This window comes from Crinia signifera, chromosome 9 (assembly GCF_055691185.1).
Source record: "Crinia signifera chromosome 9, ASM5569118v1, whole genome shotgun sequence".
NCBI classification, from domain to species: Eukaryota; Metazoa; Chordata; class Amphibia; order Anura; family Myobatrachidae; genus Crinia; species Crinia signifera.
Genome location: NC_139225.1, coordinates 158,132,663 through 158,160,402, shown reverse-complemented (window position 1 = coordinate 158,160,402; position 27,740 = coordinate 158,132,663). Strand labels below are relative to the sequence as shown.

Here is a 27,740-nt window from a genome sequence, read left to right as displayed (position 1 = left end):
CCCCTGATGGGTGAAATGTCCTCCATTGTTAACGACACACCACTACTGATGCCAACTGAAGCGTAGCAAGCACAGCGAGCCCGCGAGGGGCGGCGGTACGCGTCATCCGACCTTTTCAAACCCCCACTATCCACGTCGGCGAGCCACCGAGCCCGAACCCTGGCGAGCTCAGCGAGCCCCGCGAGGGGAAACGCATAACTTCACAGGTAAACGCGGCCCCTCGCCACGCTTCGGGCTCGGTGGCTCGCTGCGCTTGCCACACTATATAAATTCAACTCCACACCGACGTGGATAGTGGGGGTATGAAAAGGTCGGAGGACACGTACTGCCGCCCCTTGCGGGCTCGCTGCGCTCGCCATGCTTCGGGTTAGCGTCAATAGTGGGGTGGCGTTAACAATGGGGGGGGCATTAACCATACTTTATAACCATATACAATGAGAAATTGGCCATATTGGCCCATTTCCCATTGTTCCCTATGTAAAATTGGGGTTCCCTATGTAAAATCGGGTTGATCGCGTCGATCACATCAAGTAACATCACATCTCAGGGACCATTTAACATTGATTCCAATGTAAAAATCGGGGTTGATCGCGTCACCGCATGCGATGCGATCCGATTTGAAATGAAATCGGATCGGATAGCATCGTATGCCATCGTACATCATCGAGTACCGAATCCGATGCGATGCGATTTCATTACGGTGCCGTACGTAGAAAACCTGGGCGCCCAGATAGGAAACAAGTACCAAATAATAACAATAATAATATCAGTAATAATAATTATAATAATAATAATAATTATTATTATTATTATTATTATAGTTTCAGCAGCAATGTCTGCCTCTGCTTTCCTGGATAATCTTGCTGTAAGCAGATGACCTCTCAGCCAGCGGCAGGGGGCGCTGCATACGCTGGAACACATAAAGGGGAGGGAAGTACAGTGGAGTGTAAGCTCTTCTGCCAATACACTACTAGCTTCGATGGGCAGAGCTCGCTGCCGGCGCTAGGACCCGGGTGAGCAGCAGGGCCGAGCGACTGGCACAAACCTCCGCCAATCAGCGCGCAGGATGAGGGTGGGGGGCGGACCCATGGGTGAGACGTCGTTCCCGGACTCGTGACGTCAAAGGGGAGAAATTAAAGAAGCGGCCGAGATTGCCCGGAGCCCGGAGCCCGGGGAGAGGCGGCGGCGGTGGCCAGGACAGAGCGGGCGGAGAGCGGCGGCGGGATGGTCCTCGGTGCGGCATAGGCTGGAGGGATCCGCCTGGAGGCTGCAGGTAGCGGGACAATGGGATGATGGGATCCATGCGGCTCCGTGGCCCGCTCCCTGCCCATCAGGAGGCTCTGGCCGGGGTCATTGCTGGCCTGGGGTCTCGGGGCCTCATACATGTGCCAGACATGGTCTACATGTGTCACATACATGGTCTGTAGGTCACATACATGTACATGGGATGCCTGTCACATGTAGTATGTGCATTGGCTGCATGGCACATATATGGTTTGCAGAACACATACATGAACCATACATAGGCAAAATATTACATACATGTTGTATAGGTCACATGTCTGGGCAACATTTATCACACACAGGAACATAGACAGTCATACATGGGCTATGTATCACTTGTATGGTCGGCAAGTCACATATATGGGCTACATATCACATACATGAACCAGGAGTCACACATGGACGGCTTATTTCATGGGATAAATGGACTATAGGTCACTATACTGTTCTTGGGCTGCAGATGACATGTCGCATACATGGGCTATGGCTTACATGTACATGGGCTGCATATGACATACATTTACAGTACATCACGTACATGGGCTGCAAATGACATACGTGGACAATATGTCACATACATGGGCTGCCAATGATATGCATGTGCTAGTAGTAAGGCATAGGTGCTGGGCACGCTACATTGTGCTGTGCAGTGTGACAAAGGGATCGGGGTGGGACATCTCCTCCCCACCCCCTAGAGCACGTTATCTGTCTGGCTACTGTGAGGCTGATGCAGGGATGGGCCCTGTCTCCTGTAGCCGGGGACCTCTCCCACCCGGGGTACAGCAGGGAGCTGGGGTCTGGCATCTGATGTACTGTGGAGGATGGGCCCTGTCTCCTGTAGCCGGGAACCTCTCCCACCCAGGGTACAGCAGGGAGCAGGCATCTGATGTGCTGTGGAGGATGGGCCCTGTCTCTTGTAGCCGGGCACCTCTCCCACCCAGGGTACAGCAGGGAGCAGGGGTCTGGCATCTGATGTGCTGTGGAGGATAGGCCCTGTCTCCTGTAGCCGGGGACCTCTCCCACCCAGGGTACAGCAGGGAGCTGGCATCTGATGTACTGTGGAGGATGGGCCCTGTCTCCTGTAGCCGGGGACCTCTCCCACCCAGGGTACAGCAGGGAGCAGGGCAGGTATCTGATGTATGGTGGAGATGGGCCCTGTCTCTTGTAGCCGGGCACCTCTCCCACCCGGGGTACAGCAGGGAGCAGGGGTCTGGCATCTGATGTACTGTGGAGGATGGGCCCTGTAGCCGGGAACCTCTCCCTCCCGGGGTACAGCAGGGAGCAGGGGTCTGGCATCTGATGTACTGTGGAGGATGGGCCCTGTCTCCTGTAGCCGGGAACCTCTCCCACCCGGGGTACAGCAGGAAGCAGGGGTCTGGCATCTGATGTGCTGTGGAGAATGGACCCTGTCTCCTGTAGCCGGGAACCTCTCCCACCCAGGGTACAGCAGGGAGCTGGGGTCTGGTATCTGATGTGCTGTGGAGGATGGGCCCTGTCTCCTGTACCCGGGGACCTCTCCCACCCAGGGTACAGCAGGGAGCAGGGGTCTGGCATCTGATGTGCTGTGGAGGATGGGCCCTGTCTCTTGTAGCCGGGGACCTCTCCCACCCAGGGTACAGCAGGGAGCTGGCATCTGATGTGCTGTGGAGGGTGGGCCCTGTCTCTTGTAGCTGGGGACCTCTCCCACCCAGGGTACAGCAGGGAGCAGGGGTCTGATGTGCTGTGGAGGATGGGCCCTGTCTCTTGTAGCCTGGGACCTCTCCCACCCGGGGTACAGCAGGGAGCAGGGCAGGTATCTGATGTATGGTGGAGATGGGCCCGGTCTCCTGTAGCCGGGGACCTCTCCCACCCAGGGTACAGCAGGGGTCTGGCATCTGATGTGCTGTGGAGGATGGGCCCTGTCTCCTGTAGCCGGGGACCTCTTCCACCTGGGGTACAGCAGGGGTCTGGCATCTGATGTACTGTGGAGGATGGGCCCTGTCTCCTGTAGCCGGGGACCTCTCCCACCCGGGGTACAGCAGGGAGCAGGGCAGGTATCTGATGTATGGTGGAGATGGGCCCGGTCTCCTGTAGCCGGGGACCTCTCCCACCCAGGGTACAGCAGGGGTCTGGCATCTGATGTGCTGTGGAGGATGGGCCCTGTCTCCTGTAGCCGGGGACCTCTTCCACCTGGGGTACAGCAGGGGTCTGGCATCTGATGTACTGTGGAGGATGGGCCCTGTCTCCTGTAGCCGGGGACCTCTCCCACCCGGGGTACAGCAGGGAGCAGGGCAGGTATCTGATGTATGGTGGAGGATGGGCCCTGTCTCCTGTAGCCGGGGACCTCTCCCACCCGGGGTACAACAGGGCAGGTATCTGGCATAGTTATACAGGGAAGGTACCTGGCATTGGTATAGAGGGGCTGCCATCTGATGTGCTGCAGAGCTCTGCCCCCTCATACAGGAGACAGTGGTCTGACACGTTACTGGGGGCTCTGGTGCCTCCCTGCCCCCCTTACAATGCCATAGAGATCATTATCCTGTGCACAGATGCTGGGAGCAGGCTGCCGTGTCTATATGACCGGAGAGAACGGCACAGATTAGTCCCCGTCACAGAGACTGGGCACATATTATGTTACGTATCCGTGTCCCTGGAGATGTCCCTGGCCAGGACTTTGGACTTTTGTGCTTCGCTTTTACATTTTGAAAGCACCGCATTGGCCGCTTCCTGCAATGTTAATGCTCTTCCACTGACTGAGAAAATATATATATATATATATATATATATATATATATATATATATATATATATATATATATATATATATATATATATATATATATTGCGTGCGGTGTGCGCACTTCTTACTATTACAGGCGTCCATGTTTCGGTTAGCCTACAGCCACACAGTGATTTTTGCCCATTTTCTAAGCAATTTGACTAGATTGCTTAGAAAATGATCCTACTTTGCTGTGTGCGTAGGGGCAGTGATAGCAGTGCGCGGCGCTATCGCCGGTATAATGAGGAATGAGCAGGGACCATAGATATCGTCATTGTACGTGATCTCCCACCAGAGAACACTGACAGCACGCTCAGTACACAGCATTACACATCGCTGTGTGCACCCCTAAAAGGCCCATACACACTAGATGATAGGGGGTCACCGATATACGGTAATTCCTTAATGTTCAGCAGATATCAAACATTGTTAACTGTGTTGTGCTTCCAGCACAGGACTCATCTGTATATCAGTGCTGAAATACAGACCACACTGTGCTAGACACACCACAGCATAGTGTGTCAACCCAGGCAGGGAAGAGGAACTGCGTGGATTTTGAAAGATGTCTATCTTAAGGTCCATACACACTGGGCGTGTATGGACAGCGATGACCGCTTGGGGGAAAGCCGCTCAGTGCACACACACTGAGCAGCTTTCCCCCTGCCCGGTGCTGTCAGCAGGGGGGCGATCTAGTTTTTTGAATAGCGAAGTGCTATGGAAAGCAGTCTTCAAAGCCGCTAATCTGCTGGTAATACCAGCAGATGAATAGATTTCCCGGCGATGATGCGGGAGCGCGCAGCAGCGCTTATGGCCGGGTCGTAAACTTGGTATTTTGAGCAGCGTTCAGCTCAAAATCGTCCAGTGTGTATGGGCCTTTAGACTGAACACTAGGAGTGTGTATGAATGGGATACAGGGGCAAGTATTCAATGCCGGTGCGAGTGGCCGGCGAGGGGGTTAAACTGCGAGGATCACAGAAAACCAGTGATCCTCGCAGTTTAACCCCCGCGCCGGCCGCTCGCACTATGCAACGTTCCGGGGGAATCCTCGCAGTCACAGAACTGCGAGGATTCCCCTAAACTGCGAGAGCCGAGGCTAGTGCAGCAAACTCGCTGTAATTAGCCTCGATTCTTGCAGTTTTTGGAGCCACATTCGCAAATTCCCCCTCGCTCAAAAAACGGAGCAAGGGGGAATATGCGAATGAGGGGGGTCAGTTGAATACTGACAGGGTGAGCGGTGACTGCGAGCAAAAAGTCCTGCTCGCAGTCACCGCTCGCCCACGGCATTGAATATATGCCAATGTGTCATAAATTAAAAATGATGTAAGTATATATAATAAGAAAAATTGATGAATAGTGTTATGCTGCCCATACACTTATGCGATGGGATTCGATGTGACGTATGATGTCCATCGAATCCGATCACATTTTTGTGTGCAAAAGTCATCTGGAAGAGGGTGGGCAGGGGGTGGCTGAGTAGTGTAGCGCTAGAAGAAGCACTTGCGGGAGTCAGCAGTGGCAGAAGATTTGTTTAAAACACTGGGCTGCCCTGTGATTGGCTGAGCTCTCTCAACCAATCACAGGGCAGCCCAGTATTTTAAACTATTCTCCTGACTGACTCCCGCCGCCTGCAAGCGCTACTGCTAACGCTACACTATGCCGCCGCCCTGATACGAGACGCAGGTACATCGCCAGCGGTCCCTAGGGCCAAACCCCACAACGCTGAATGCGTCCCCTCCGCCCCCAACCCCCGGATTGTATTTGAGCAATCGCATGTGGTTAAAAAACACATGCGACTGCTCCTACAATTCTATAGATATTGTAGGAGCAACGCGACATTCGATGGCGTGCCTGCGCATCGCGTCGAAAAGTCCCTTAAAAATGCATACAATCATTCGATTTATCAGCCAGAATTGGTCGAAATCGAATGATTGTATACAATATCTGTGTATGGGCAGCATTAGCCTGTGGCCCCTCCCCACTGTTTGCCTGTTACCCAGCCTTGCTAAATTACAGTGTTGCTAATTGTAAATCTGTGTGGAATATCCCGGGACTATAGAAGTAAACATTAATAAATAGAAATAATTCCTATTTTTGGACTCCAGGCGAGCTGTAGTGATTGGTTCAGCGACAGCTGGGATTGCCCAATTCAGAGGTGAAATATTTTTGAGATGACGCTGATGTAATTGGCAGGTTCAAAAGTAACTTGAACGCTCCAAATTCCTGTACTGAGAAACAGAAACCTTAACTGTGTGTTTATGGGAACGAACGCATCATTGACCTGATCCGTCCGATTCATAAACTTGCTAAAGATTTAACTGTGTCCGCCGCAGTGTCTGTTCCTAACCCCTCGCACCCCTCCTGTCCTGTTGGAAAAATCCGTCCAGCGCAACACTTGGCCGGTGAGGGACGAGCCGTGAAGGGTTCGCCCTGTGCTGAGTCAGGACCGTCGCCTGTGATCCTGTTTGTCAGCAGAATGCGTTTCCAAGTTTGCATATTCCAACTGAATGCAGGCGTGAGATTTGCCAAGAGCCTTTGTTTACCTCTGCCAGCTAGATGTTGTAACCCTCGCCGTGTGCTCGTGAGTGTGGTTCGGTGGAATGCCACCTGTGTAACGATGATCCGTGTCATCGTGATGTGTATCTCGCCTGCACGACAGGTTCCTGTGTATACCTGCCAAGTACAAGGTGCTACATAAATAGCATTGTGTGGGACAGATCTCCTGGTACAGGGTACTACCCTGTGTGCATAGGACCCGCTCACAGGTGTATTGGACGGGGTGCGGTCATTTGGTCTACAGCATTATGGTCGACATGGGTCTAGGTCGACAGGTCATTAGTTTTGACAGTCAAAAGGTTGACATGGGGTTTTTCACTGTTTTTTTGAGCGGACATGTGCCGACAGGCGGTATTTCATGCCCTACCATCCGCTAGTGTATGGAGAGAGACTAAAATAGTGTGCCCGAAGCATAGCCAGCGATGCGAGGGGATACAGTGCACTTTAAACTGTGTCCATGTCGACTGTGACATTTGGGTAAAAAAAAAGTGAAAAACACCATGTCGTCCTTTTGAATGTCGAGCTAATGACCTGTCGAACAGATGATCTTTGGAACTAATGACCTTTCGACCTTTTCCCATGTCGATCTAGACCCATGTCGACCTTATGGTGTCGACCATCATGCTGTAGACCAAGTGATCCCAAGCCTATTGGACCTGGTACAGGAGATTACCGTGTGTGTATAGGACCCACTCACCAGCTTTGTAAACTGGTCCTTTCTGTGTCTGCCCGTGAATCCTGTCTGGCAGCAAATGGGCATCTGTCAACCTTTCCATTGTCCACCTAGGGCTTGTGTCGACTTTCCAACCCTTCCGTGGTCGACCTAAACTAGTTACTTTTTCCTAATTACAATTGAATTATTTGGAACTAAGGCTTGGTTTCTCTTGCCTTCATCTTAGGGGAATTCTTACCATGGGCGAGGGAGGGATTGAGGTGCCAGCACTTAATAATTTAACTCTTTGAGAGTATCTAAGCCACACCCCCTCCAACCCTTCCTCCCTTTTCCATTGGAAGAGCCGGTTGAGCACTGAGCATCAAAGTCATTGTATTATGGCATAACTAACAAGTAACGCGTTATTACTGACATTGGGTGGCATCTGTCAATAGGTCCATTTGGTTGACGTGCATGAAGTTGACACAAGCAAATGATTGACGTGTCCATGGTTGACACATGAGTTTTTCACATTTATTTATATACAGTTTTGTTTTTTTTAACTTTTTCATGTGAACTCAGTTTGGGAAGGTTACAGTAATTGGGGGGGGGGGCTCAGGTGTCAACATTGACACCAAAAAACCCTGAAAAAAACTCATGTTGACATTTTCTCTATTAACCTTGTAAATTTTAACCTTTTGATGTCCTCATTGACCATCGACCCCATGACCCTAGAAGTCATTTGTATTGCACGAGACCCTAACCTCCACTTTGCCATGTGCTGATTGGCTGCTGGTGATATCTTGCGTGCATTGTAATTATCTGTATGGCAACTTTTTCTGTTACTTGTTAGAATGTAATGGAATGAGAATAATTGTGGTTGTTCTTAAAATACTCAAAGGAAAAGGCCCTGTTCTGGGGAGGAAATGAGACGCTCCTGGTCTTATTGGTAATTAGCCAGCGTAACCTGGCCGTTCCCAGCGGGTCTTGGGTGACTGTGATTCCCTGTGTATTTGCATATTCCTGCCATCCTGTATACCAGACATGGTGGTCAGTAGCTGCCGGTACAGGTGACAGTGTTAGGGGTGTCCATGGTTGGCCACAGGTGACTTAAATTAGAACTTCAGTAAATTTAGGCCATGGATATTATTAAAACCTAGTCCTCATAAAGATACCACATTTGAGGGTGCTCAATGCATGCCTAGGTTACTGTATCGCTGTGGTAGGGATCTTTAAATCCCTCTCCAGTAGACCAGTCTGTGTGGCTGCACATGTGAAGATACCAGGTCACCTCCCAGAGGAGAAGTCCCTTGCGGTGCCCACTTTGTGTTTTACCCCTTACACAGAACCTAAATATCGGCCTTGGGTACTGTTGGTGATCACAACTTCGCCTGCACCAGACTTGTAACAACAATGAATAAAGTAATGAGATCTTACAATGACTGACTAAACTAACAGAAGAAGGAACCTACATTTATGACCGGTAGTTAAAGGGATATCTTATCCTTTCTATCTGTGATCCGCTGAAAGTATTTCCCATGTGATCTATAATACAGGCCATATGTGAGGGGTTACATGCGGGAAACAGAGTACAAAGCACCCGTAGAATTGTCCAGTCTTTGTGTATTTCATCATATCCTAGAACAAAATGAGCAAGAGTGTGGGATGAAAACAAAACTGAGGGAGTAGTGGAGGCTCTTGACGCCATGTTGCTGTAGGGCACACTGAGGGCGTTGCTAGGCAACACAGCTTTTAGGGATAGGTAGTAGGATCCCATTATTACAGAATTTCATGCTTTATATGACCTGCTCAAAATGCAGCTTTAAGGCCAGAGGCTGCATAGTTTGCAGAGTGGTTAGCATTGCCATCTCACTGCACCACTCACTGCACGTTCCTCCAGTATCTTAGGATCCAGCTGTTGCCACTCCTCTGCGTGACACAGGATACTCCCACAGGCATGGCCTGGCACACCCATTGACCTGGAGCAGGACACACCCCTGAGGAAAAGCAGGCACCTATTGGTCTCTCATCAGCATTGCTGTTGTGAGTCTTTACCCTTATGGATTATTACTGGCTGTGAGAATACGAATGTTGTTGCTTACACGACTTTGCTACATTTTATTTGTGGGTTTATTTTTTTGGATTATAAATATTCCCTAATTGCTTTCTACTGTATGTAATGGATGGCGCTCGCCCTGTGTACTTTTCAATTTTAAAGTCGATTTGCTCGACTTGAAACCTGAATCCAAATACTGCTCATAGTTTCCATGGAGTAGATAAATATTTAGTCAGGGAAAGATAATGCTACCGCATTGTGTGTGTGTGTCAATAAATGAGTTTTGTGCTGAACAGTGATAACTGCAGGTTGCATACTAGGCGCCTTTACAATATGGATTATTTAAAGGTACAGTAACCCTTTTATTCTGTTCCCTTTGTATCTATCGGTTGTAAACGTTCAGGAACCAAATATGTTCCTTTAAGACTTTCCTTAGTTTCTATGGTGGTGCTAGTGTGTAGAGCTCAGATGTACCATTGTTTGCATTCTCTTCCCCATCATTTCTTTAGTTCCATTGACAGTCTTACTGACATGTAATATTAATCTCCCATTATGATGGTGACATTGCATAGTGGCAAAGAATATGATGATTATTAATCTTTAATATCTTATCTTTTTGACGTATTTCTGGGGGGTTTTTTTATTTGACAACTGTAGGTTTGCCGAGGTGACCGTAGTCCTGGTTCTTGTCCTTGTTATATTTGCTTTTTTTTAAATGATGCTTCCTCCGCCTGCCTTCTGTTTTCATCTTTGTTGGATCACATTGTGGGGTGTAATATAGAAGATGTACCAAGATGTAGGCATGGCCAAACTGTGGCCTCCCAGCATGCCTTGCCACAGTTTTGCTCTGTCGACCTGGTTAATAGGTAAAAGGTCGGCAAAAGTTTTTTCCGGTGTCCTTTTGTACCAAAGCGAAGCCCAGTCAGTGGAAATGTGGACTTCGCTCACCGCCGGTTACTGTTCTCAGTCATCCTGAATGTGGATGCAAAATGAAAAATAACGTTAAAAAAATGACTGTTGACTTTTTGACTGTCAAACTTTTTTTTACCAGTCTCCCTTCTGACATTGTTGACCCAATGCATGTCGACTGTATTGGGTCGACCTACACATTTAGTGTTCATTCTAGCACACTGCATTTTCCAAAACCCCTGCAGTTACTCTACCCTGCCTGAGGTCTCTCCCTCTAGCACAATGTGGTCTGTATTTCAGCACTAATAGGGAGACCATACTTGTGTGGAAGATACAGGGTTTAATTTGACCCAGTCGGTGAACGGTAACAATGTATAAAGATGAAGGGGACAATGTTATCTCTGAATGATGGAAAAGTGGGTCGGACCTGATGGCGGAGGTCTTACATGCCATCAGCTGATCAAAATCTATGTACAGGGTCTTCTAAATATAGAAGGCACCCAGGAGTTCGGTGACCTACTTGAGACCCCTCTAAAGACTTGACTTTGTTCTTTGTGTCATTCATTTCGTTAAAGGGCCAGTGACGTGTTGTACTGTGATTATTGCAATAAGCCGCGGTCTCTGTTATTGCTTTGTGTCATTGACATTTACAAAGCTGGAGAACCCACTACTCGGAATGTGAGTGGATTTCTCTTTTGTGATCTCATATTACTCTATATTGTCTGTGTACTGTGATGGTCATTTTTCTATGTGTTTTACAGAATACTTGTATGTATAGAGTATAACCCAGGGGGCTACATAGAGAATATCTCCTGCGTCTTTCAAAACCTGTGCAGTTTCTTTTCCCTATGTGGGCTGGTTCTCTAGCACAGTCTGGTCTATATTTCAGCAGTTTTACTGACCAGACCTGTCTAGAAGCACCACAGCAGGCGGCGACATCCTATATCTATAACTTCTATAAGAAAATGTTTTAATCCCCGAATACTACAGATACATAGTATACGCCAAATGAGGACTACACCGAGGTGACGCCGTACCTCTAAAGAATAAGATTTTATTAACTTCACTAATTACTCCCTATAGGATCACGCAGGAAACTGATGCGTCGTCTGTACATAGAGATCATTAAAGACAGAACACAGGTCCCAGGTGGGGAAATAGTTTCCCAAATTGTCCTGTAGCCAGGAACGCCCGGGAGCCTATAAATACACAGCGTGACTTCTATTCACATTAAATCTAGTACCTGGTGATTACTGTATTCTGATGTTGTCGTCATGTCGTCCTGCGCAGAGCCGACGCTGCAGATCTGCCTGCTGTTATTACTGTGTGCGCACGCAACTATTTTGCAAGCTTCGATGGGTATGGGTCATTGGGTGGACCCATATTGGCTTGGGTCGACACGGGAAAGCGGTCGACTTTGGAAGGTCAACACAAGCATTTTATCAACAATGGGAAGAATGACAGTCAAAATGTCGACATGAGCGCTTCAGGCACGGTGCCTCGCTGCGCTCAGCGGACTCATTTATTCTCCCGCCATGCCGTAGTGGATGGTAGGGACTAAAATATCACATGTCGGCTTATAAAAAATAGTCAAAAACTCATGTCGACCTTTTGACTGTCAACATTCCCATTGACCTAACGCTTGTGTCGACTTTTCAACGTTGTCACCCTTCAGTATTCGACACAACTCAATGACCATATCCCGCTCAGATTTTCGGATTCAGTATTAAATCCCGGCGGTCGGGATCCCAGCGTTCAGAATCCTGACGCTGGAATCCCGATCGCCGAAATCCCGACAAGGGGGTGACGTGGATCGCCCCCTATTGCGGGCTCGCTGTGCTCGCCACGCAGTGGGCCCGGTGCCTCGCTACGCTCGGCACGCTAATTTATTCTTCCTCCGGGGGTGTCATGGACACCCCCGGAGGGAGAAAGTGTCGGTATTCCAGCGTCGGGATTCTGAACGCCGGGATCCCGACCGTCGGGATTTACACTGCATCCCAGATTTTCAAATTAAATTATATAGGGTTCATCCTCTTCCCTGCCTGTACTGTCTCTCTCTGCTGTGGTGCTCCTCCTTGCACAACTCTGGCCTGCATATCGGTGCTGAAATACAGACCACACTGTGCTAGCAGTATAGCAGCAGCACTACACCCCAGGCACGGAATAAGAACTACACAGGGTGCTAGGATGAACACTATTATATCTCTACTTCCATTTCAGACCTATACCAAACAGAAGCAGTTTGGTACAGGATATAAGTCCAGCCACCGTATAGAACATAAATGCGTACATCTTGGTTCTCTAGCATATTCTGCTTTAATACCAAACCTGATCTCTCCTCCTGTACTGCCCCCATCGCCGCTGCTGCTGTTTGATGTGATCTATTCTCAGAGATGTAGGATTCGTATAGAGAAGCGTTTGAGGTTTAGCTGAGCCAGGAGCCGTGGAGAGGGAAAGAGAATGAAGCTAATGTAAGAATGTCCTGCTGGCTCTGTGTGCAGCCCAGAACCGCAGGCCCCGTGTCAAGTGCAAGATGTGAGGGCGTTTTATGTTGTTGGGAAGAATAACGGAAATGGAATTGAAATAAATGTCGTGCATTCAAATTGTTTTCCAAACCAGCTGGATGCGCAAGAGGCGGGGCTAGAGTTTTGGTTGTTAGGGGCAGTTAAGCCTTAAGGCCTACTGCAGCCACCAGATGTAATCCGCGTATGGCGTTAACAATTAGCGGTGGTTCTAACCTGTGACAATGTTACAGCAAGGATTTTTTTTCTTTAATGTTTTTCTATATTTTTTTTTACAAATGAGGTAAAAAGATTCTTCCACAAAGCAATAGCCAGACGTTGATCTAGTCTGACATTTCTAGCGCGCATAGATTTAGCGCGGTGCTTAGTGCGTTATACACAAGGCTGAGTGACGATATTGGATGAAAGTGGAGCTCACCTTTCGGGTTGATCCAATAACGCCGAGCAAATCGCCCAGGGATTAGCTGTGATCAGTTTATCCCTGTTAGGCTGATGAAAGCCAATACCGCTCAGGCTTGTATATCAGTCGCTGCTTCCTGGAGGCTGCCGTAATGGAGTAACCGACCTCAGAGCCTGGTGGGAATGAGCTTTGGTGGTACAGGCCCTTTCACGGTGGCGCGTGACGTCGCCTCTAGTGGACGGCAGACAGTAGGTTGACACCCAGTGGTCGACATGAACAAGGTGGATATAGACAAAAGGCCAAATGTAATAGGGTGTGAGGATCAGAAAGTGATAGGTTCCCAGTTTTCTTAAAGCGGCAATCAATTACATGGTAAAATCAGCCTGGTTTTTCCCGTGTAAATGGTCGCCGCTTTAAGAAAAGGGGGAACTCTCCCCAAATCTATCACTTCTCTGATTCTCACACCTTATTACATTTCACCCTAAAAGTCGGGGAAAAGCGACAAATTAGCACAGAAATGGTTGACGTGTTTTTTTTTTTTGTGGCTTTCTCCGCTTGTCATGTTTTGGACCCAGTACCTGCTACTAATGCCCTCTGGGAACTTTAACGTGTCCAATCAGAGGGCACCTGGATGGTAAAGGTCACCTATCACCCTGCACTATGTAAGATTCCCATTTTGCGCAGGTGGCGATCCGTGCGCGGTTACGAGGCGACGGCAGGACTACTCATTCTGACAATCATTGCATCCTAGAAAATGATGGACCGAATCAGATTGGTTGCCATGGACGACATCACTGATTTTCATTTTGGAAGCTTTAGCAAATTTACCTAAACTTCTATTATAAATGTATGTTCTATTGCTAAATGTTGCTATAGAACAATGGTTCTCAAACTCTGACCTCAGGACCCCACACCGTTCACGCTTTCCAGTTCACCAGACAGGTGCAGTCATTACTGACTGACACATTTTAAAAGATCCACAGGTGGAGCCAATTATTTCACTTGTGATTCTGTGAGGAGACCTGGAAAACATGCACTGTGTTCGGGTCCTGAGTACCGAGTTTGAGAACCTGTGCTATAGAATCGAAACAAACTTCAATATTGTTGCCTTGGTAACGAAGGCCAGCAATACAATTCATACTCCCTACCAATACTGTGCAGCACTGACGCAGTTGTCCATTGGCTGATATGCTGATCACTCCAATTAGAGCTGCAGGTAGACTCCTCCCAGCCACTCCGCCGCATCCAGTAACTGTCTTCTGGTTACCTGGTAACACAGGCCCTTATTCTGATTGAGTCGTATGGCTCTGAATGTGAGCGGACGGCCAATGGTTGGTGTTTGCGCATGTGCAGAGGCGTATTTGCGCATGTGCGAAATACGGCGTGAATTCTGTACAGAAAACGATCGGTTGGAACAATCCGAACAGGAGTTGGAGAGGGGCGTGGCCTTATGTATGGTGGAGAGGGGCTGGGCGTACGTATGGTAATCTGGCCGTGACACACGTGTGGGGGGCGGACATATGACATAGCCGGATGCCAGCTGTCTGCCCATATCTCTGCTTTCTTACGGAAAAATGTCCGAGTGGTCTGGAGCACTCGGTGCTGTCTGACCGCTCGGTCCATCATTCGATGGTCGGTGACCATCGGAGGATGGGGGAGGTTCCCACAGATAGAGGAGGTGTTCACATGAAACATCCACTCGCGGTCCGTTCGGTCGGCGTCTTACCGCATTCGGCCGGTGTGTGAGCGATTCATACGGAAGGCGGGGCTAAGAACACTCGGTGCCTGTCCGAAAATACGCATCTGACTGATTCAACTAGAATAAGGGCCACTGTAAGATAATTTATTTTATTTATTACCAGTTATGTATATAGCGCACACATTCCACAGCGCTTTACAGAGATTATTTGAACATTCGCATCAGTCCCTGCCCCAGTGGAGCTTACAATCTATATTCCCTACCACACGCAGACATTCTAGGGTTAATTTTTGTTGGAAGCCAATTAACCTACCGGTATATTTTTGGATTGTGGGAGGAAACTGGAGTAAGCCCACGCAAGTACGGGGAAAATATGCAAACTCCACACAGTTGGGGCCATGGTGGGAATCAAACCCATGACCTCAGCACTAATACATATTTGTTATACCAGGGCTCAACAAAGACCAGATTCTGCTTCCCGGCGACCAGATTTCCAAGGTGCACCCATGCCGCCCAGCATTGCCCTGGCTGGGCAGAGTGGTGCTCGAAGGGTTAACAAGTCAAGCAAGGGTTCAAATATTGTTTAGTGCTTTTGTTTGTTGTTTGACAAATTGCATATTTTAATTAAAGCTCGACAACACCCCCCAGTCCTTAAAAATAAATATTTGTTTACATATGTTTTCTTAAAATAAACTCACTTTGTGGCTCATCGGAAGTCACCCAGGTCTCCGTTACCGGTTGGAAATGGCCATTTTGAATACGTCTGTCCTCTTGGGAGTTCCGTATAACTTGACTGAAACAGACTTTTCATAAAATAGGAAGTTTTGGGCGTGAACGAGGCAGTCCAATTGCATGTAGCTTTGAACCGTTCTGAGTTCTGTACGGGGAAGAGAAGCCGGGTTGTGACTTGTCTCTTGCACTGGGCATTTTCTAGTGCAGACGTGAATGGCGGATGGCATAAAATGAGAGGTTGGCACGAGTTTCCGTTGAATGGATATTAGTGTAAGGTAGTAAATCAGACTAGAGGTCCATATCTATGTTGATTTTTAGGGTTTTTTGAGAAACTATTAGGACGGGGTAAATAAACACCCCTACATCTGATGTTGAACTACACATCCCAGCATGCCCTAATAGCAAAACTAAAGCAGAACATTCTGGGATTTGTAGTCCCACAGCAGTTTGAGGGCTGCTTATTGTATGCTGTTGGATTTGGGGGTATATAAAGCAACTGTTTTACAAAGCTGCCAATTAGAAGCGTTGTAGAGGACTAGAATTAAAAGGGCAGCTTTAACGCATGCAAAATCGGGCCGGATTTACATCTTCTACTATCGCCCTTTTTAAATTCAGAGCTCAAAGTTAAGAATCATCTGCTTTGGAAAATCTACCCCTTGCCCCTCATATTCTTCACTGATTTGGTCATTTCTATCTGTATATTGCTCCTTGTTATATACCACTATATGGTAGTAATTTTACATATATAGTACATTAATTGACCACAATCCTACTGCAATCCGTTACGTTTTCATCTTCCCTGGGCTTTTACACTGTAGTCTGAGCCAGATATTGTTATACAGATATTAGAGGTTTGTGGGTGTAGTAATTTCCGAAAATTCCTGTAATATTATAATTATTTGCTGTAATCAAGATCTACATATTGGTTTTGGCTTTTAACCAGATTGGAATCTGATGTTTTAGCTTATTATTTTGTGCTTAAAAATCAATACTTGTGTTCTGTACTCAACGGTGTTCTAGCCTCCTTAAAGGAAAGGTACTTTCCTGATTTAACCTTAATTAAGGCGACGCGGACAACTGGTTTTTAGGTGCTTTTACCAGTTCTGTCCTCATTACCTTGTTTTAGGTCATTGGCTGAACAGGAACAATTCTGCCAGATTTAATGTAATCTGATTGGTTGAAGGGACCGCGGCGTAGAAGCTAGATGGGCGAGCAGCGCCTGTTTCTGGAGCAATGGTTTTCCTCCCATTCATGTTTCCTCTCAGCCAATGGCTGCACAAGACTTCAAACCTGCCCATCCTATAGGTAGGTCATAGTCCAGTGGTCAGGACCAACCTCTTCCACTACAAATCTATAATGGTAACCTTTTTTTTTGGCAGACCCCTATTAGTGTAGGGTGCAATGTGTTCTGCTGGCCCTTAGCTGTGTGGGGCTGTGGATGGCTGAACACGTCAAAACACATTCCAAAACACGTACACTTTTGCAGCCACACGTGGCATAGATCAACGCTCCCCAATGAACCCAAACCCAACCACTTTGAAGGCCTAGCTGTATCTAGTGACACCTCCAGAGCTGGCCCTACGCATGGGCCATATAGGCAAATTCATACGGCACCATTGCTTCAGGAGGGGGCAACCGGTGCGGTGGCCTGACGCACCGCCAGCTAAAACATTGCCTGGGGCACCAAATCCACCCCTTGGCGCCATCACACAATGCCAACAATAGGTGTTGGCCAACGATTTGTCGGAAAACGACTTTGGTCGGCAGCGGAGTGTAACAGACATAATAGAGTGCAGCTATTCTGTAAAAGCCGACTTGAGGACTCTACCCCCTTTGTCGCCTACAGAAAGATAGTTCAATCCCATCCCGCTGACTTTCAGCCTTTGCAATCTTCAAAGGTTGAAAGAACCCTGCGAACAAGCTGTGTCTAATGGTTTATTGCGGTCCGTTCAATGTCTGACGACGATGTTTGTTTCCAGTGTCATGTTTCATATTACTTATTAAACTGATTGCTATATGTGCACGGTAATTACTGCGCATCCCGCGTATACTGCACTCTGGTGACCTTCGCGCTGGACCCCGGTTAGCACAATCTTGCAGAATAATAACCTCTGGCGTTCCTGAAAGGAGAAGGGGTGGGTGGCTCTTGGCAAAGGCGGCGAGCTAAAGAAAGATCTCTGTATTCCTCTAGCTCCGTGTGCTGCCGTGTGACCTATTTTCCATGCCCGCTGCGGTTCTGGAAGGAGATTGTAGACTAAGTTATTAAAGTAAAAATAACCGACCGGGTGCATCTTTCATTTAGCCGAATGCTGGAGTTGAGTTGATCAGCTGATAAGAATGTTTTTTATTGAGCTATTTAAGCGAAACGATAATGACTGTTTGTTTTAAGAGGAATTGACGTTGACAATGGCGCTTTTATACTGGTGCCCGGAAGGTACGTTCTCCTCGTACGGTGGCTGCTCTGTAAATAGAATATCTTGTCCTAGAAAAATACAGGCTGCTATAATTTGGTCTCTGACATCTTCCTTAATAGGATATCTATTCTAAAGTTGTTTATTCTAAGCAGGGAAAGGTCTATAGAGGGAAAAATTTGCCGGCAAAAAAGACACCGCCATTGCGCAGTCTGATACTTAGGAACGTGTCGTTTATTGGTGATAGAATATGCAAATGTGCCGGAAGTTTTAAGCCCCATACACCCTGATTTTGTCCTTTCTGAGTGATATTGCTTATAATATCTCTAAGTGTGTAGGCTCGGTATCGTTAATGATGTGCACTTCTGCAGGTGACCTCATCTCTTATATATTTGGCTACATCTGTCACTCAATGTGTGAGTGTGTCTATAACGCTGGGTGAAGCCTCTGCCTCCCCATGCTGCCAGGCAAAGACACTGCCTGCACCCCCCACCCCGGAAACCCGTGATTCTCGCCCCCCTCCCACGATTCACGCCACCCCCCCTCCCATGATTCTACCCCCCCCTCCCGCAATTTTCAGTTGCCTCCCCCCGCAATTTTCAGTTGCCTCCAATTGCGACCCAGCTACCGCATTTCAAGTACCCCCCGTGAGAATGGGGGACCCTGTACTGCCACAAGCAGGTGCCGCACCTAGGTGGGATCTCCGGCCCTAGCTGCCGTGCTGTAGGTTCCCCCACTGCCAGAAGTGACCCCACGGTCCTCTGCACCAGAGCCACAACTTTTATCAAGGTCTTGCCCACATACCACTATTATACAGCCTCCTGCTCTCATGCACCCTCACTCCCTCCCAGTGGGAGGAGACGCTCACCCACTGCCGGGAGCTGCATACTGTCCCCCACCCTCCTCCAGTTCTAGGGATGCCCATCAACCATCAATGATTTTAAATCATCGATGGTTTATGGACGATGTTGAATACTTTTTGCTATCGATGTGGGAGGACCAGATGGTTTCCCTACATCGATGGCAAAGGAGAACCGATCAAGTTTCAATTTTTTTTATGGTGCCGGGACAGGGAGCATAGCTCCGCCCCCCCACACCCTGAAGTCCTGCCACCAAGTTCTGATTGTCCCACGGCCTATTCATCAATAGCTACAACAATCGATGGTTATCCAAGTAATATGTTACTACTATCGATGGCAGGGTGCAAAATCGCCATCATTGCCAACCATGGATGGCGTCTGCAGAATGCCCATCCCTACTCTGCAACAGGCAAAAAACTTTACTACCCCTCATGCCCACACACCTCTATCACTGCCCTGCCTCCTGTTCTCCTGCCCCGTAACTTCCGCCAGTGGGGACCTGCTCACCCTGTGTTACCCACATTCCCCTATCATGCTTGACCACCCAGCCTCCTGCTCTCATGCACCCTAACTCCCACCCAGTAGGAGGAGACACTGACTCAGGGCCACCGCCCTGTACTCCTGTGCTGCCACGCTGGAGCCTCACCCACTGGCAGAAGCTGCACAGTGTCCCGCACCCTCCTCCTTAGTCACCCGTATACCAACACACCCCTATCACTACCCAGCTTCCTGCTCTACTGAACCGTAACTTCCACCACTGGGGAGTTGCTGACGCTGTGTTGCCCACATACCCCTATCATGCTTCATAGCCCAGCCTCCTGCTCTCATGCACCCTAACTCCCACCCAGTAGGAAGAGACACTGACTAAGGGCCACCGTCCTGTACTCCTGTGCTGCCACGCTGGAGCCTCACCCACTGGCAGAAGCTGCACAGTGTCCCTCACCCTCCTCTTTAGTCCCCCTTATGCCCACACACCCCTATCACTACCCAGCCTCCTGTTTTCCTGTGTCGTGACCTCCGCCAGTGGGGAGCCACTGACTCAAAAACACCCTACTATACTATTGCTCACACACACCTTAACAACACGCACGCACACCCCCCCCCCACACACACACAAATGTCACTGTACCCTCCACACTAGCAATGTACATCTTTCTCTGTAACCGCTTTTTAATTAAACAAAACACACCCCCTTCCACATCATATGCTCTCTATTTAACACATTTCGCCTATAACTCAAGTTGCAATATAGGCATCTTTCATACAATTCTAACCATATTTCACACAATACAAACATTTAATTAAGGGGGCGCAGCCCCTTACAACGGTGTGAAGAGCGCCCGTAGGGCACGATGAATCACATAGTTGAACAATATTGTTCAGTGCAGATGCGTTGCGTCAGTAATCCAGGAAGACCTTCAATGATGATATCATCGCTGGGGGAGCGTAGTGTTTAGTGTGTATGGGGCTTAGGTTCTGTAGGGCCTTTGAACTGCTGTGCGTTGTACGTCTTTTTGAAATATGTAAGTTCTCCTATTGAGTTTTATTTTGGTTCAAAAATCTGTGCTGAAACCCACTCATTTTTGTGGTGGAACGGAGCAGGAGGCTCTGTCAACATTCACTGAACAAACAAGTGTCTATGCCGTAAGTCTGGCGAGAGATAAAGTTCTGACCAACCATTTTGTGTCATTTTTCAAACACAGCCTGTAACAGGGCTGTTAGGTTTTGATTGGTTGGTACTTTATCTCTCTCTAAGACTTCAGACCTGATCGCTGGGCTGTTAGCGTTCTTGATAAACGCCGCCCTGCAGTGAAATCCCGCCCATGTGCCCTGATGCAATCGCAGCCGTGCAAATAGGGGGAAATTCATTTGACTATCGATTTAATTCCCCCCTCCCCCCTTGTGAACAGCATTTTCAGGGACACTCCCAGAAAATGCAGATGTTGTGCCTGTCGATCACTAGCCATCACTGGCTTTGTTCGCAAGGATGGCTCGCACTTGTGCACTGTATACTGTGCGCATGTGTAGTCATAGCCTTAGTACATAGACCCTGAAGTCGCTTAAATGTACAATCACCACCTTTTTTTAGAAGATATTTTTGGCACGAATTATTGAATAATAGAATGTAATTGTGTAACCCAAGGCTATTTAAGCTGAGATAAAGTACTACGGATGACTTGCCCCAGCCTAGGTGAAATGGGATGACTCTTTTGAACCACCGGTCTGTCACTCAAGCAGTAGTTTATCGATCTTGGGACCGGTTTCCAGTTTTCTTCTGATTGTTCCCGTAATTGTCTGAACGTTTTTCTTCTGTGTCGTTTGCAGGTCTTCCATTGGTTCTAATATGATGCCCTGCTCGGCTTGGCCAGCGTGGAAGAGCCTCGGGTAGCATCCCCAAGGAGCAAACTGAGAGGTCTACTGGGGAGATCCCAGCACTACTAGTGCCACCATGTCTGCCATGATGGTGAGGAAGAAGGTGACTCGGAAATGGGAGAAGCTTCCAGGGAAGAACACGTTCTGTTGCGACGGCCGTGTGATGATGGCCAGGCAGAAAGGGATCTTCTACCTGACACTCATACTCATCTTGGGCACATGCTCCCTCTTTTTTGCTTTCGAGTGAGTTTTTTTGTAATTTTTTTTTTATTTACGTTTTATCTACAGAAATTCTTTTGTGTATCTGATGCGCTTCCCGTAACTTGTATTATGTGCTAGTGAAAAAGTGTCTGCGCTGTTGCTCCAACACTATTTTATAATCGAACAATTTTGGGTCATATGTTGATGTATTTCCATATTAAGAGCTAACTCACCTGGAGGCACCCATGGGTTATCCAATATGGCCGGTATAAGAATCGGATAATCCTCCAGCTCCTGTGATGGGGCAATGAATTGATTGCTCAACTTCCATCCTGTGTATCAATTATGTACTCGTGATTCTAGTGCCCACTGTGCAGTAGAGTTTCCATTGTTTAATTCTTTCATTGGACTCTCATCCAAGAGCTCTGCTGTGAATTATACATTAAGATTTGGTCTTGTAATCAGGGGGCAATAGATGTGATGTGGGGGTCGGAGGGATATCTGTGCCCTGTCTGTGCAGACCACGAAAGCAAATCATACAAACGCAGCATAATCACACCCGCTTTACCACCACAGCGACTGTACGGCCAGACCTCGAGTACAAGTCTAGCATTCTAAAAAACCCTACACACACTGCCCCCATAGCCGCATATACAGTATGTGCCTATGCACATCCTTGCTGGCGGGTCGCCAGAACGTACGCGCTGGCGACCCGCCAGCGAGGAGACTGAGACGCGCGTGCGTCTCACGCGCGTCTCAGTCTCCGTCGCTAGCGTGGCGGAAACCCTGTCCGTCTCCGCCTCAGGGAGACGGACGGGGTTAGGGGGGATGCGGGCAGGCGGCGGGGACCCCGGGTTACCGCCGGCAAGCCGGCGGGGACCCGGGGAAACGTTTGGAACCGCCGTCAGAAGGGGGCGCGCGCGCCTCTCGTGCGCGCGCGTCCCCTTCTCACGATCGCCATGGCGCTGGCGGGGGATGGCGGCTGGCGACGACAGCGCCATCCCCTGCAAAGATGGGAACAGACCCATCTGTATATACACACACACTGCCCCCATAGCCGCCTATACACACACTGCCCCCATAGCCGCATACACACACTGCCCCGATAGCCACATATACACACACTGCCCCCATAGCCGCATATATACACACACACACACACACACACACTGCCCCCATAGCCGCATATATACACACACACACACACTGCCCCCATAGCCGCATATACACACACTGCCCCCATAGCCGCATATACACACACTGCCCCCATAGCCGCATATACACACACTGCCCCCATAGCCGCATATACACACACACACTGCCCCCATAGCCGCATATACACACACACACTGCCCCCATAGCCGCATATACACACACACACTGCCCCCATAGCTGCATATACATACACACACACTGCCCCCATAGCTGCATATACATACACACACACACACACACTGCCCCCATAGCCGCATATACACACACACTGCCCCCATAGCTGCATATACACACACACACACACACTGCCCCCATAGCTGCATATACACACACACTGCCCCCATAGCTGCATATACACACACACACACACTGCCCCCATAGCCGCATATACAGACACACACACACACACACACTGCCCCCATAGCCGCATATACAGACACACACACACACACACTGCCCCCATAGCCGCATAGACACACACACTGCCCCCATAGCCGCATACACACACACACACACTGCCCCCATAGCCACATATACAGACACACACACACACACACACACACACACTGCCCCCATAGCCGCATATATATACACACACTGCCCCCATAGCCGCATATACAGACACACACACATACACTGCCCCCATAGCCGCATATACAGACACACACACACTCACACACACACTGCCCCCATAGCCGCATATACAGACACACACACACTGCCCCCATAGCCGCATATACAGACACACACACACACACACACTGCCCCCATAGCCACATAGACACACACACACACACACTGCCCCCATAGCCGCATAGACACACACACACACTGCCCCCATAGCCGCATATACAGACACACACACACGCTGCCCCCATAGCCGCATATACAGACACACACACACACAGCCCCCATAGCCACACACACACACACTGCCCCCATAGCCGCATATACACACACACTGCCCCCATAGCCGCACACACACACACACTGCCCCCATAGCTGCATAGACACACACTGCCCCCATAGCTGCATAGACACACACTGCCACCATAGCCGCATATACACACACACACACACACTGCCCCCATAGCCGCATATACACACACTGCCCCCATAGCCGCATATACAGACACACACACGCACACACACACTGCCCCCATAGCCGCATAGACACACACACTGCCCCCATAGCCGCACACACACACACACACACTGCCCCCATAGCCGCACACACACACTGCCCCCATAGCCGCATATACACACACACTGCCCCCATAGCCGCATACACACACTGCCCCCATAGCCGCATATACACACACTGCCCCCATAGCCGCATATACACACACACACACACACACACACACACACACTGCCCCCATAGCCGCATAGACACACACACTGCCCACATAGCCGCATAGACACACACACTGCCCCCATAGCCGCATATACACACACACACACACTGCCCCCCATAGCCGCATATACACACACACACTGCCCCCATAGCCGCATATACAGACACACACACACACACACACACACTGCCCCCATAGCCGCACACACACACACACACACACACTGCCCCCATAGCCACACACACACACACACACACACACACTGCCCCCATAGCCGCATATACACACACACTGCCCCCATAGCTGCATAGACACACACACTGCCCCCATAGCTGCATAGACACACACACTGCCCCCATAGTCGCATACACACACACACTGCCCCCATAGTCGCATACACACACACACTGCCCCCATAGCCGCATACACACACACTGCCCCCATAGCCGCATAGACACACACACTGCCCCCATAGCCGCATAGACACACACACTGCCCCCATAGCCGCATATACACACACTGCCCCCATAGCCGCATATACAGACACACACACACACACACACACACACACACACACTGCCCCATAGCTGCATAGACACACACACTGCCCCCATAGCCGCATATACACACACACTGCCCCCATAGCCGCATATACACACACACACACACACTGCCCCCATAGCCGCATATACAGACACACACACACACACACACACTGCCCCCATAGCCGCATATACATACACACACTGCCCCCATATACATACACACACACACACACACACACACACACACACACACACACTTCCCCATAGCCACATATACACACATACACACACAGCCGCATATATGAACACACACTGCCCCCATAGCCACATACACACACACACACACACACACTCACTGCCCCCATGCACACACACACACACACACACACACACACTGCCCCCATAGCCACATACACACACACACGCACACACACTGCCCCCATACACACACACACACACACTGCCCCCATAGCCACATATACATACACACACACACACTGCCCCCATAGCCACATATACATACATACACACACACACACTGCCCCCATAGCAACATACATACACACACACTCTGCCCCCATAGCCACATACATACACACACACACACACACACACTCTGCCCCCATAGCCACATATACATACACACACACACTGCCCCCTTAGCCACATACACACACACACACACACTGCCCTCATAGCCACATATACATATACATACACACACACTGCCCCCATAGCCACATACATACACACACACACACACTGCCCCCATAGCCGCATACACACACACACACACACACACACACACACACACACACACACACACACACACACACACACACACACACACTGATCACTTGCTTCCTAATACTGTCCAGTATATCCCAGCTATGATAGTTGCCATTGTAACGAGATAATCAGGGTTATTACTAGGGCTGATTGCTGGATGCATCTCAATGACCTTGTTCTGTGTCGGACAGGAAATCTTACCGTAAGCTTATGTAATGATACAAGTGTTCTCATTGTTTAGTGTATAAATAATAATTCACACGTTGTGCGAATCCGCCCCTGAGCAGGAGTCACACCCAGGGTGGATGCAGGTATGCCGTCTGTCTGGTAGGATAAGTGCTGAAAGATCATTTTATAAACACAATAATTCTATTTTTAGGCCGAACTTGCTTGTAAATGTCTAATTTGATTAGTAAATCAGAGCGGCATTTTCTTTTCAATCGGGGAGATTTCATACATATGTGTCCACATACGTCTGTCCTCAATGCATTGTAAGTCGCATTATATATGACTTGTGGCAGTCACACTAAATATAGCATATTTTAATCGCCAGATGCTGCTTGTGTGTCCTGTTCGCTCCGTTTTGCAAAAAAAGATGCTATTTAATGGAAAAAGTTGCAAAACTGACGCCTGGGGCTACATAGTCGCACATTTGGTCTGTTTATTGCGAAAGGAGGCAACATGTACAAGAAAGCATCTGTATTCTGTTTAATGGGAATATTTCTGTTTATATAAAATCCTGCCGGTTACCAATATAATATCGCCGGGGTTGATGCTACCAATACCATCTGGCAGCAGTAAGTCAGTCTGGGACACCCCACCACATGTGTAACCCGGCTTTGCCTCCCTACATGCCGCAATACTAATGTCCTTTATTTCCCGCGCAGATGCCGTTACTTGGCTGTACAGCTCTCCCCCGCCATCCCAGTATTTGCAGTGGTCCTCTTCCTCTTCTCTATAGCCACTCTGCTGCGGACAAGCTTCAGTGACCCTGGCGTTATCCCGCGGGCGTTGCCGGATGAGGCAGCTTTCATTGAAATGGAAATTGGTAAGTGCAACATTGAGGGACTAAGTGGCAAAATGTATTACTGGATCGGGGGGAAAATACGTAAATCTGAAATGAATCTTCTCCCGCGGTGATGGACGTTTTATAGGGAGAATGTTTTAGTCACTTTTTGCAGTGATTAAAGTGAGAGGGCTGTAAGGGAATTTGGTGAGTACCCCCCCCCCCCCCTCCATGAGGGTCAGGGAGAACCTGCTGCCAGGAAGAATGTGATGTTACAGACCCTGGTGTGTCCTAGCGCTGGTCGCGGAATGAAAGGAATCTGCTTTTGTTCCTCCAACCGGAAATTGTGCATTTTAGTTACATAACCTGAATTTCAGCCTATTCCAGAACTGCCCGGAAATGCTGCAGGTCTTCCTTACATGATAATATCAGCGTGATGACAGGTTTATATTATTCAGAGTGATTGGAAGTGGATATGGGGTGGCTGGGTGATGTCAGCTGGGTGATGTCATCAGCACATTGTGTAATGCTCATTACCAGTGTAAGGCTCAGGCTGACGCTGGTCCTATGGTGATAACGTCCTTTATTCTCCTTCATGAGATATGATCCTGAAAGTGGGAGTGGGGTGACATGCAGAGGTACATGGTGCTGCAGAGGAATAGCAAATGGGGTGACATGCAGAGCAGGCAGAGGTACGTGGTGCTGCAGAGGAATAGCAAATGGGGTGACATGCAGAGCGGGCAGAGGTACGTGGTGCTGCAGAGGAATAGCAAATGGGGTGACATGCAGAGCGGGCAGAGGTACATGGTGCTGCAGAGGAATAGCAAATGGGGTGACATGCAGAGCGGGCAGAGGTACATGGCTGGGACTGATGGGTAGAGATCTGGCTGGGGACTGATGGATGTGGTCCTCCTATGGGGGGATAGAGAGCTGACTGGGGACTGATGGATTTGGTCCTCCTATGGGGGGATAGAGAGCTGACTGGGGACTGATGGATGTGGTCCTCCTATGGGGGGATAGAGAGCTGACTGGGGACTGATGGATGTGGTCCTCCTATGGGGGGATAGAGAGCTGGCTCAGGACTGATGGATGTGGTCCTATGGGGGGGATAGTGAGCTGGCTGGGGACTGATGGATGTGGTCCTCCTATGGGGGGGATAGAGAGCTGGCTGGGGACTGATGGATGTGGTCCTCCTATGGGGGGGGGGGGGGGGGGGGATAGAGAGCTGGCTGGGGACTGATGGATGTGGTCCTCCTATGGGGGGGGATAGAGATCTGGCTGGGGACTGATGGATGTGGTCCTCCTATGGGGGGGGATAGAGATCTGGCTGGGGACTGATGGATGTGCTCCTCCTATGGGGGGATAGAGAGCTGACTGGGGACTGATGGATTTGGTCCTCCTATGGGGGGGATAGTGT

General features: G+C 49.1%; 1 protein-coding gene across 4 annotated transcripts in view; it reads left to right on the top strand.

Annotated features, from left to right (window-relative positions):
* Window positions 1-1,078: 1,078 nt before the first annotated feature.
* ZDHHC9 (zDHHC palmitoyltransferase 9) overlaps window positions 1,079-27,740 on the top strand; it is a 39,031-nt gene continuing 12,369 nt past the window's right edge. For 2 of the 4 annotated variants that reach the window (XR_014460812.1, XM_083160333.1), the window contains exons 1-3: window positions 1,079-1,273; window positions 21,162-21,452; window positions 26,205-26,365. Coding sequence is in view for 3 of the 4 variants with exons in the window: in XM_083160333.1 (XP_083016459.1) it covers window positions 21,286-21,452; window positions 26,205-26,365 (328 nt within the window). In the remaining variant the exon portion in view is untranslated. Of the gene's footprint in view, window positions 1,274-16,748; window positions 16,871-21,161; window positions 21,453-26,204; window positions 26,366-27,740 lie in introns of all 4 variants that reach the window. The other 2 variants (XM_083160332.1, XM_083160331.1) reach the window with 2 other exon arrangements.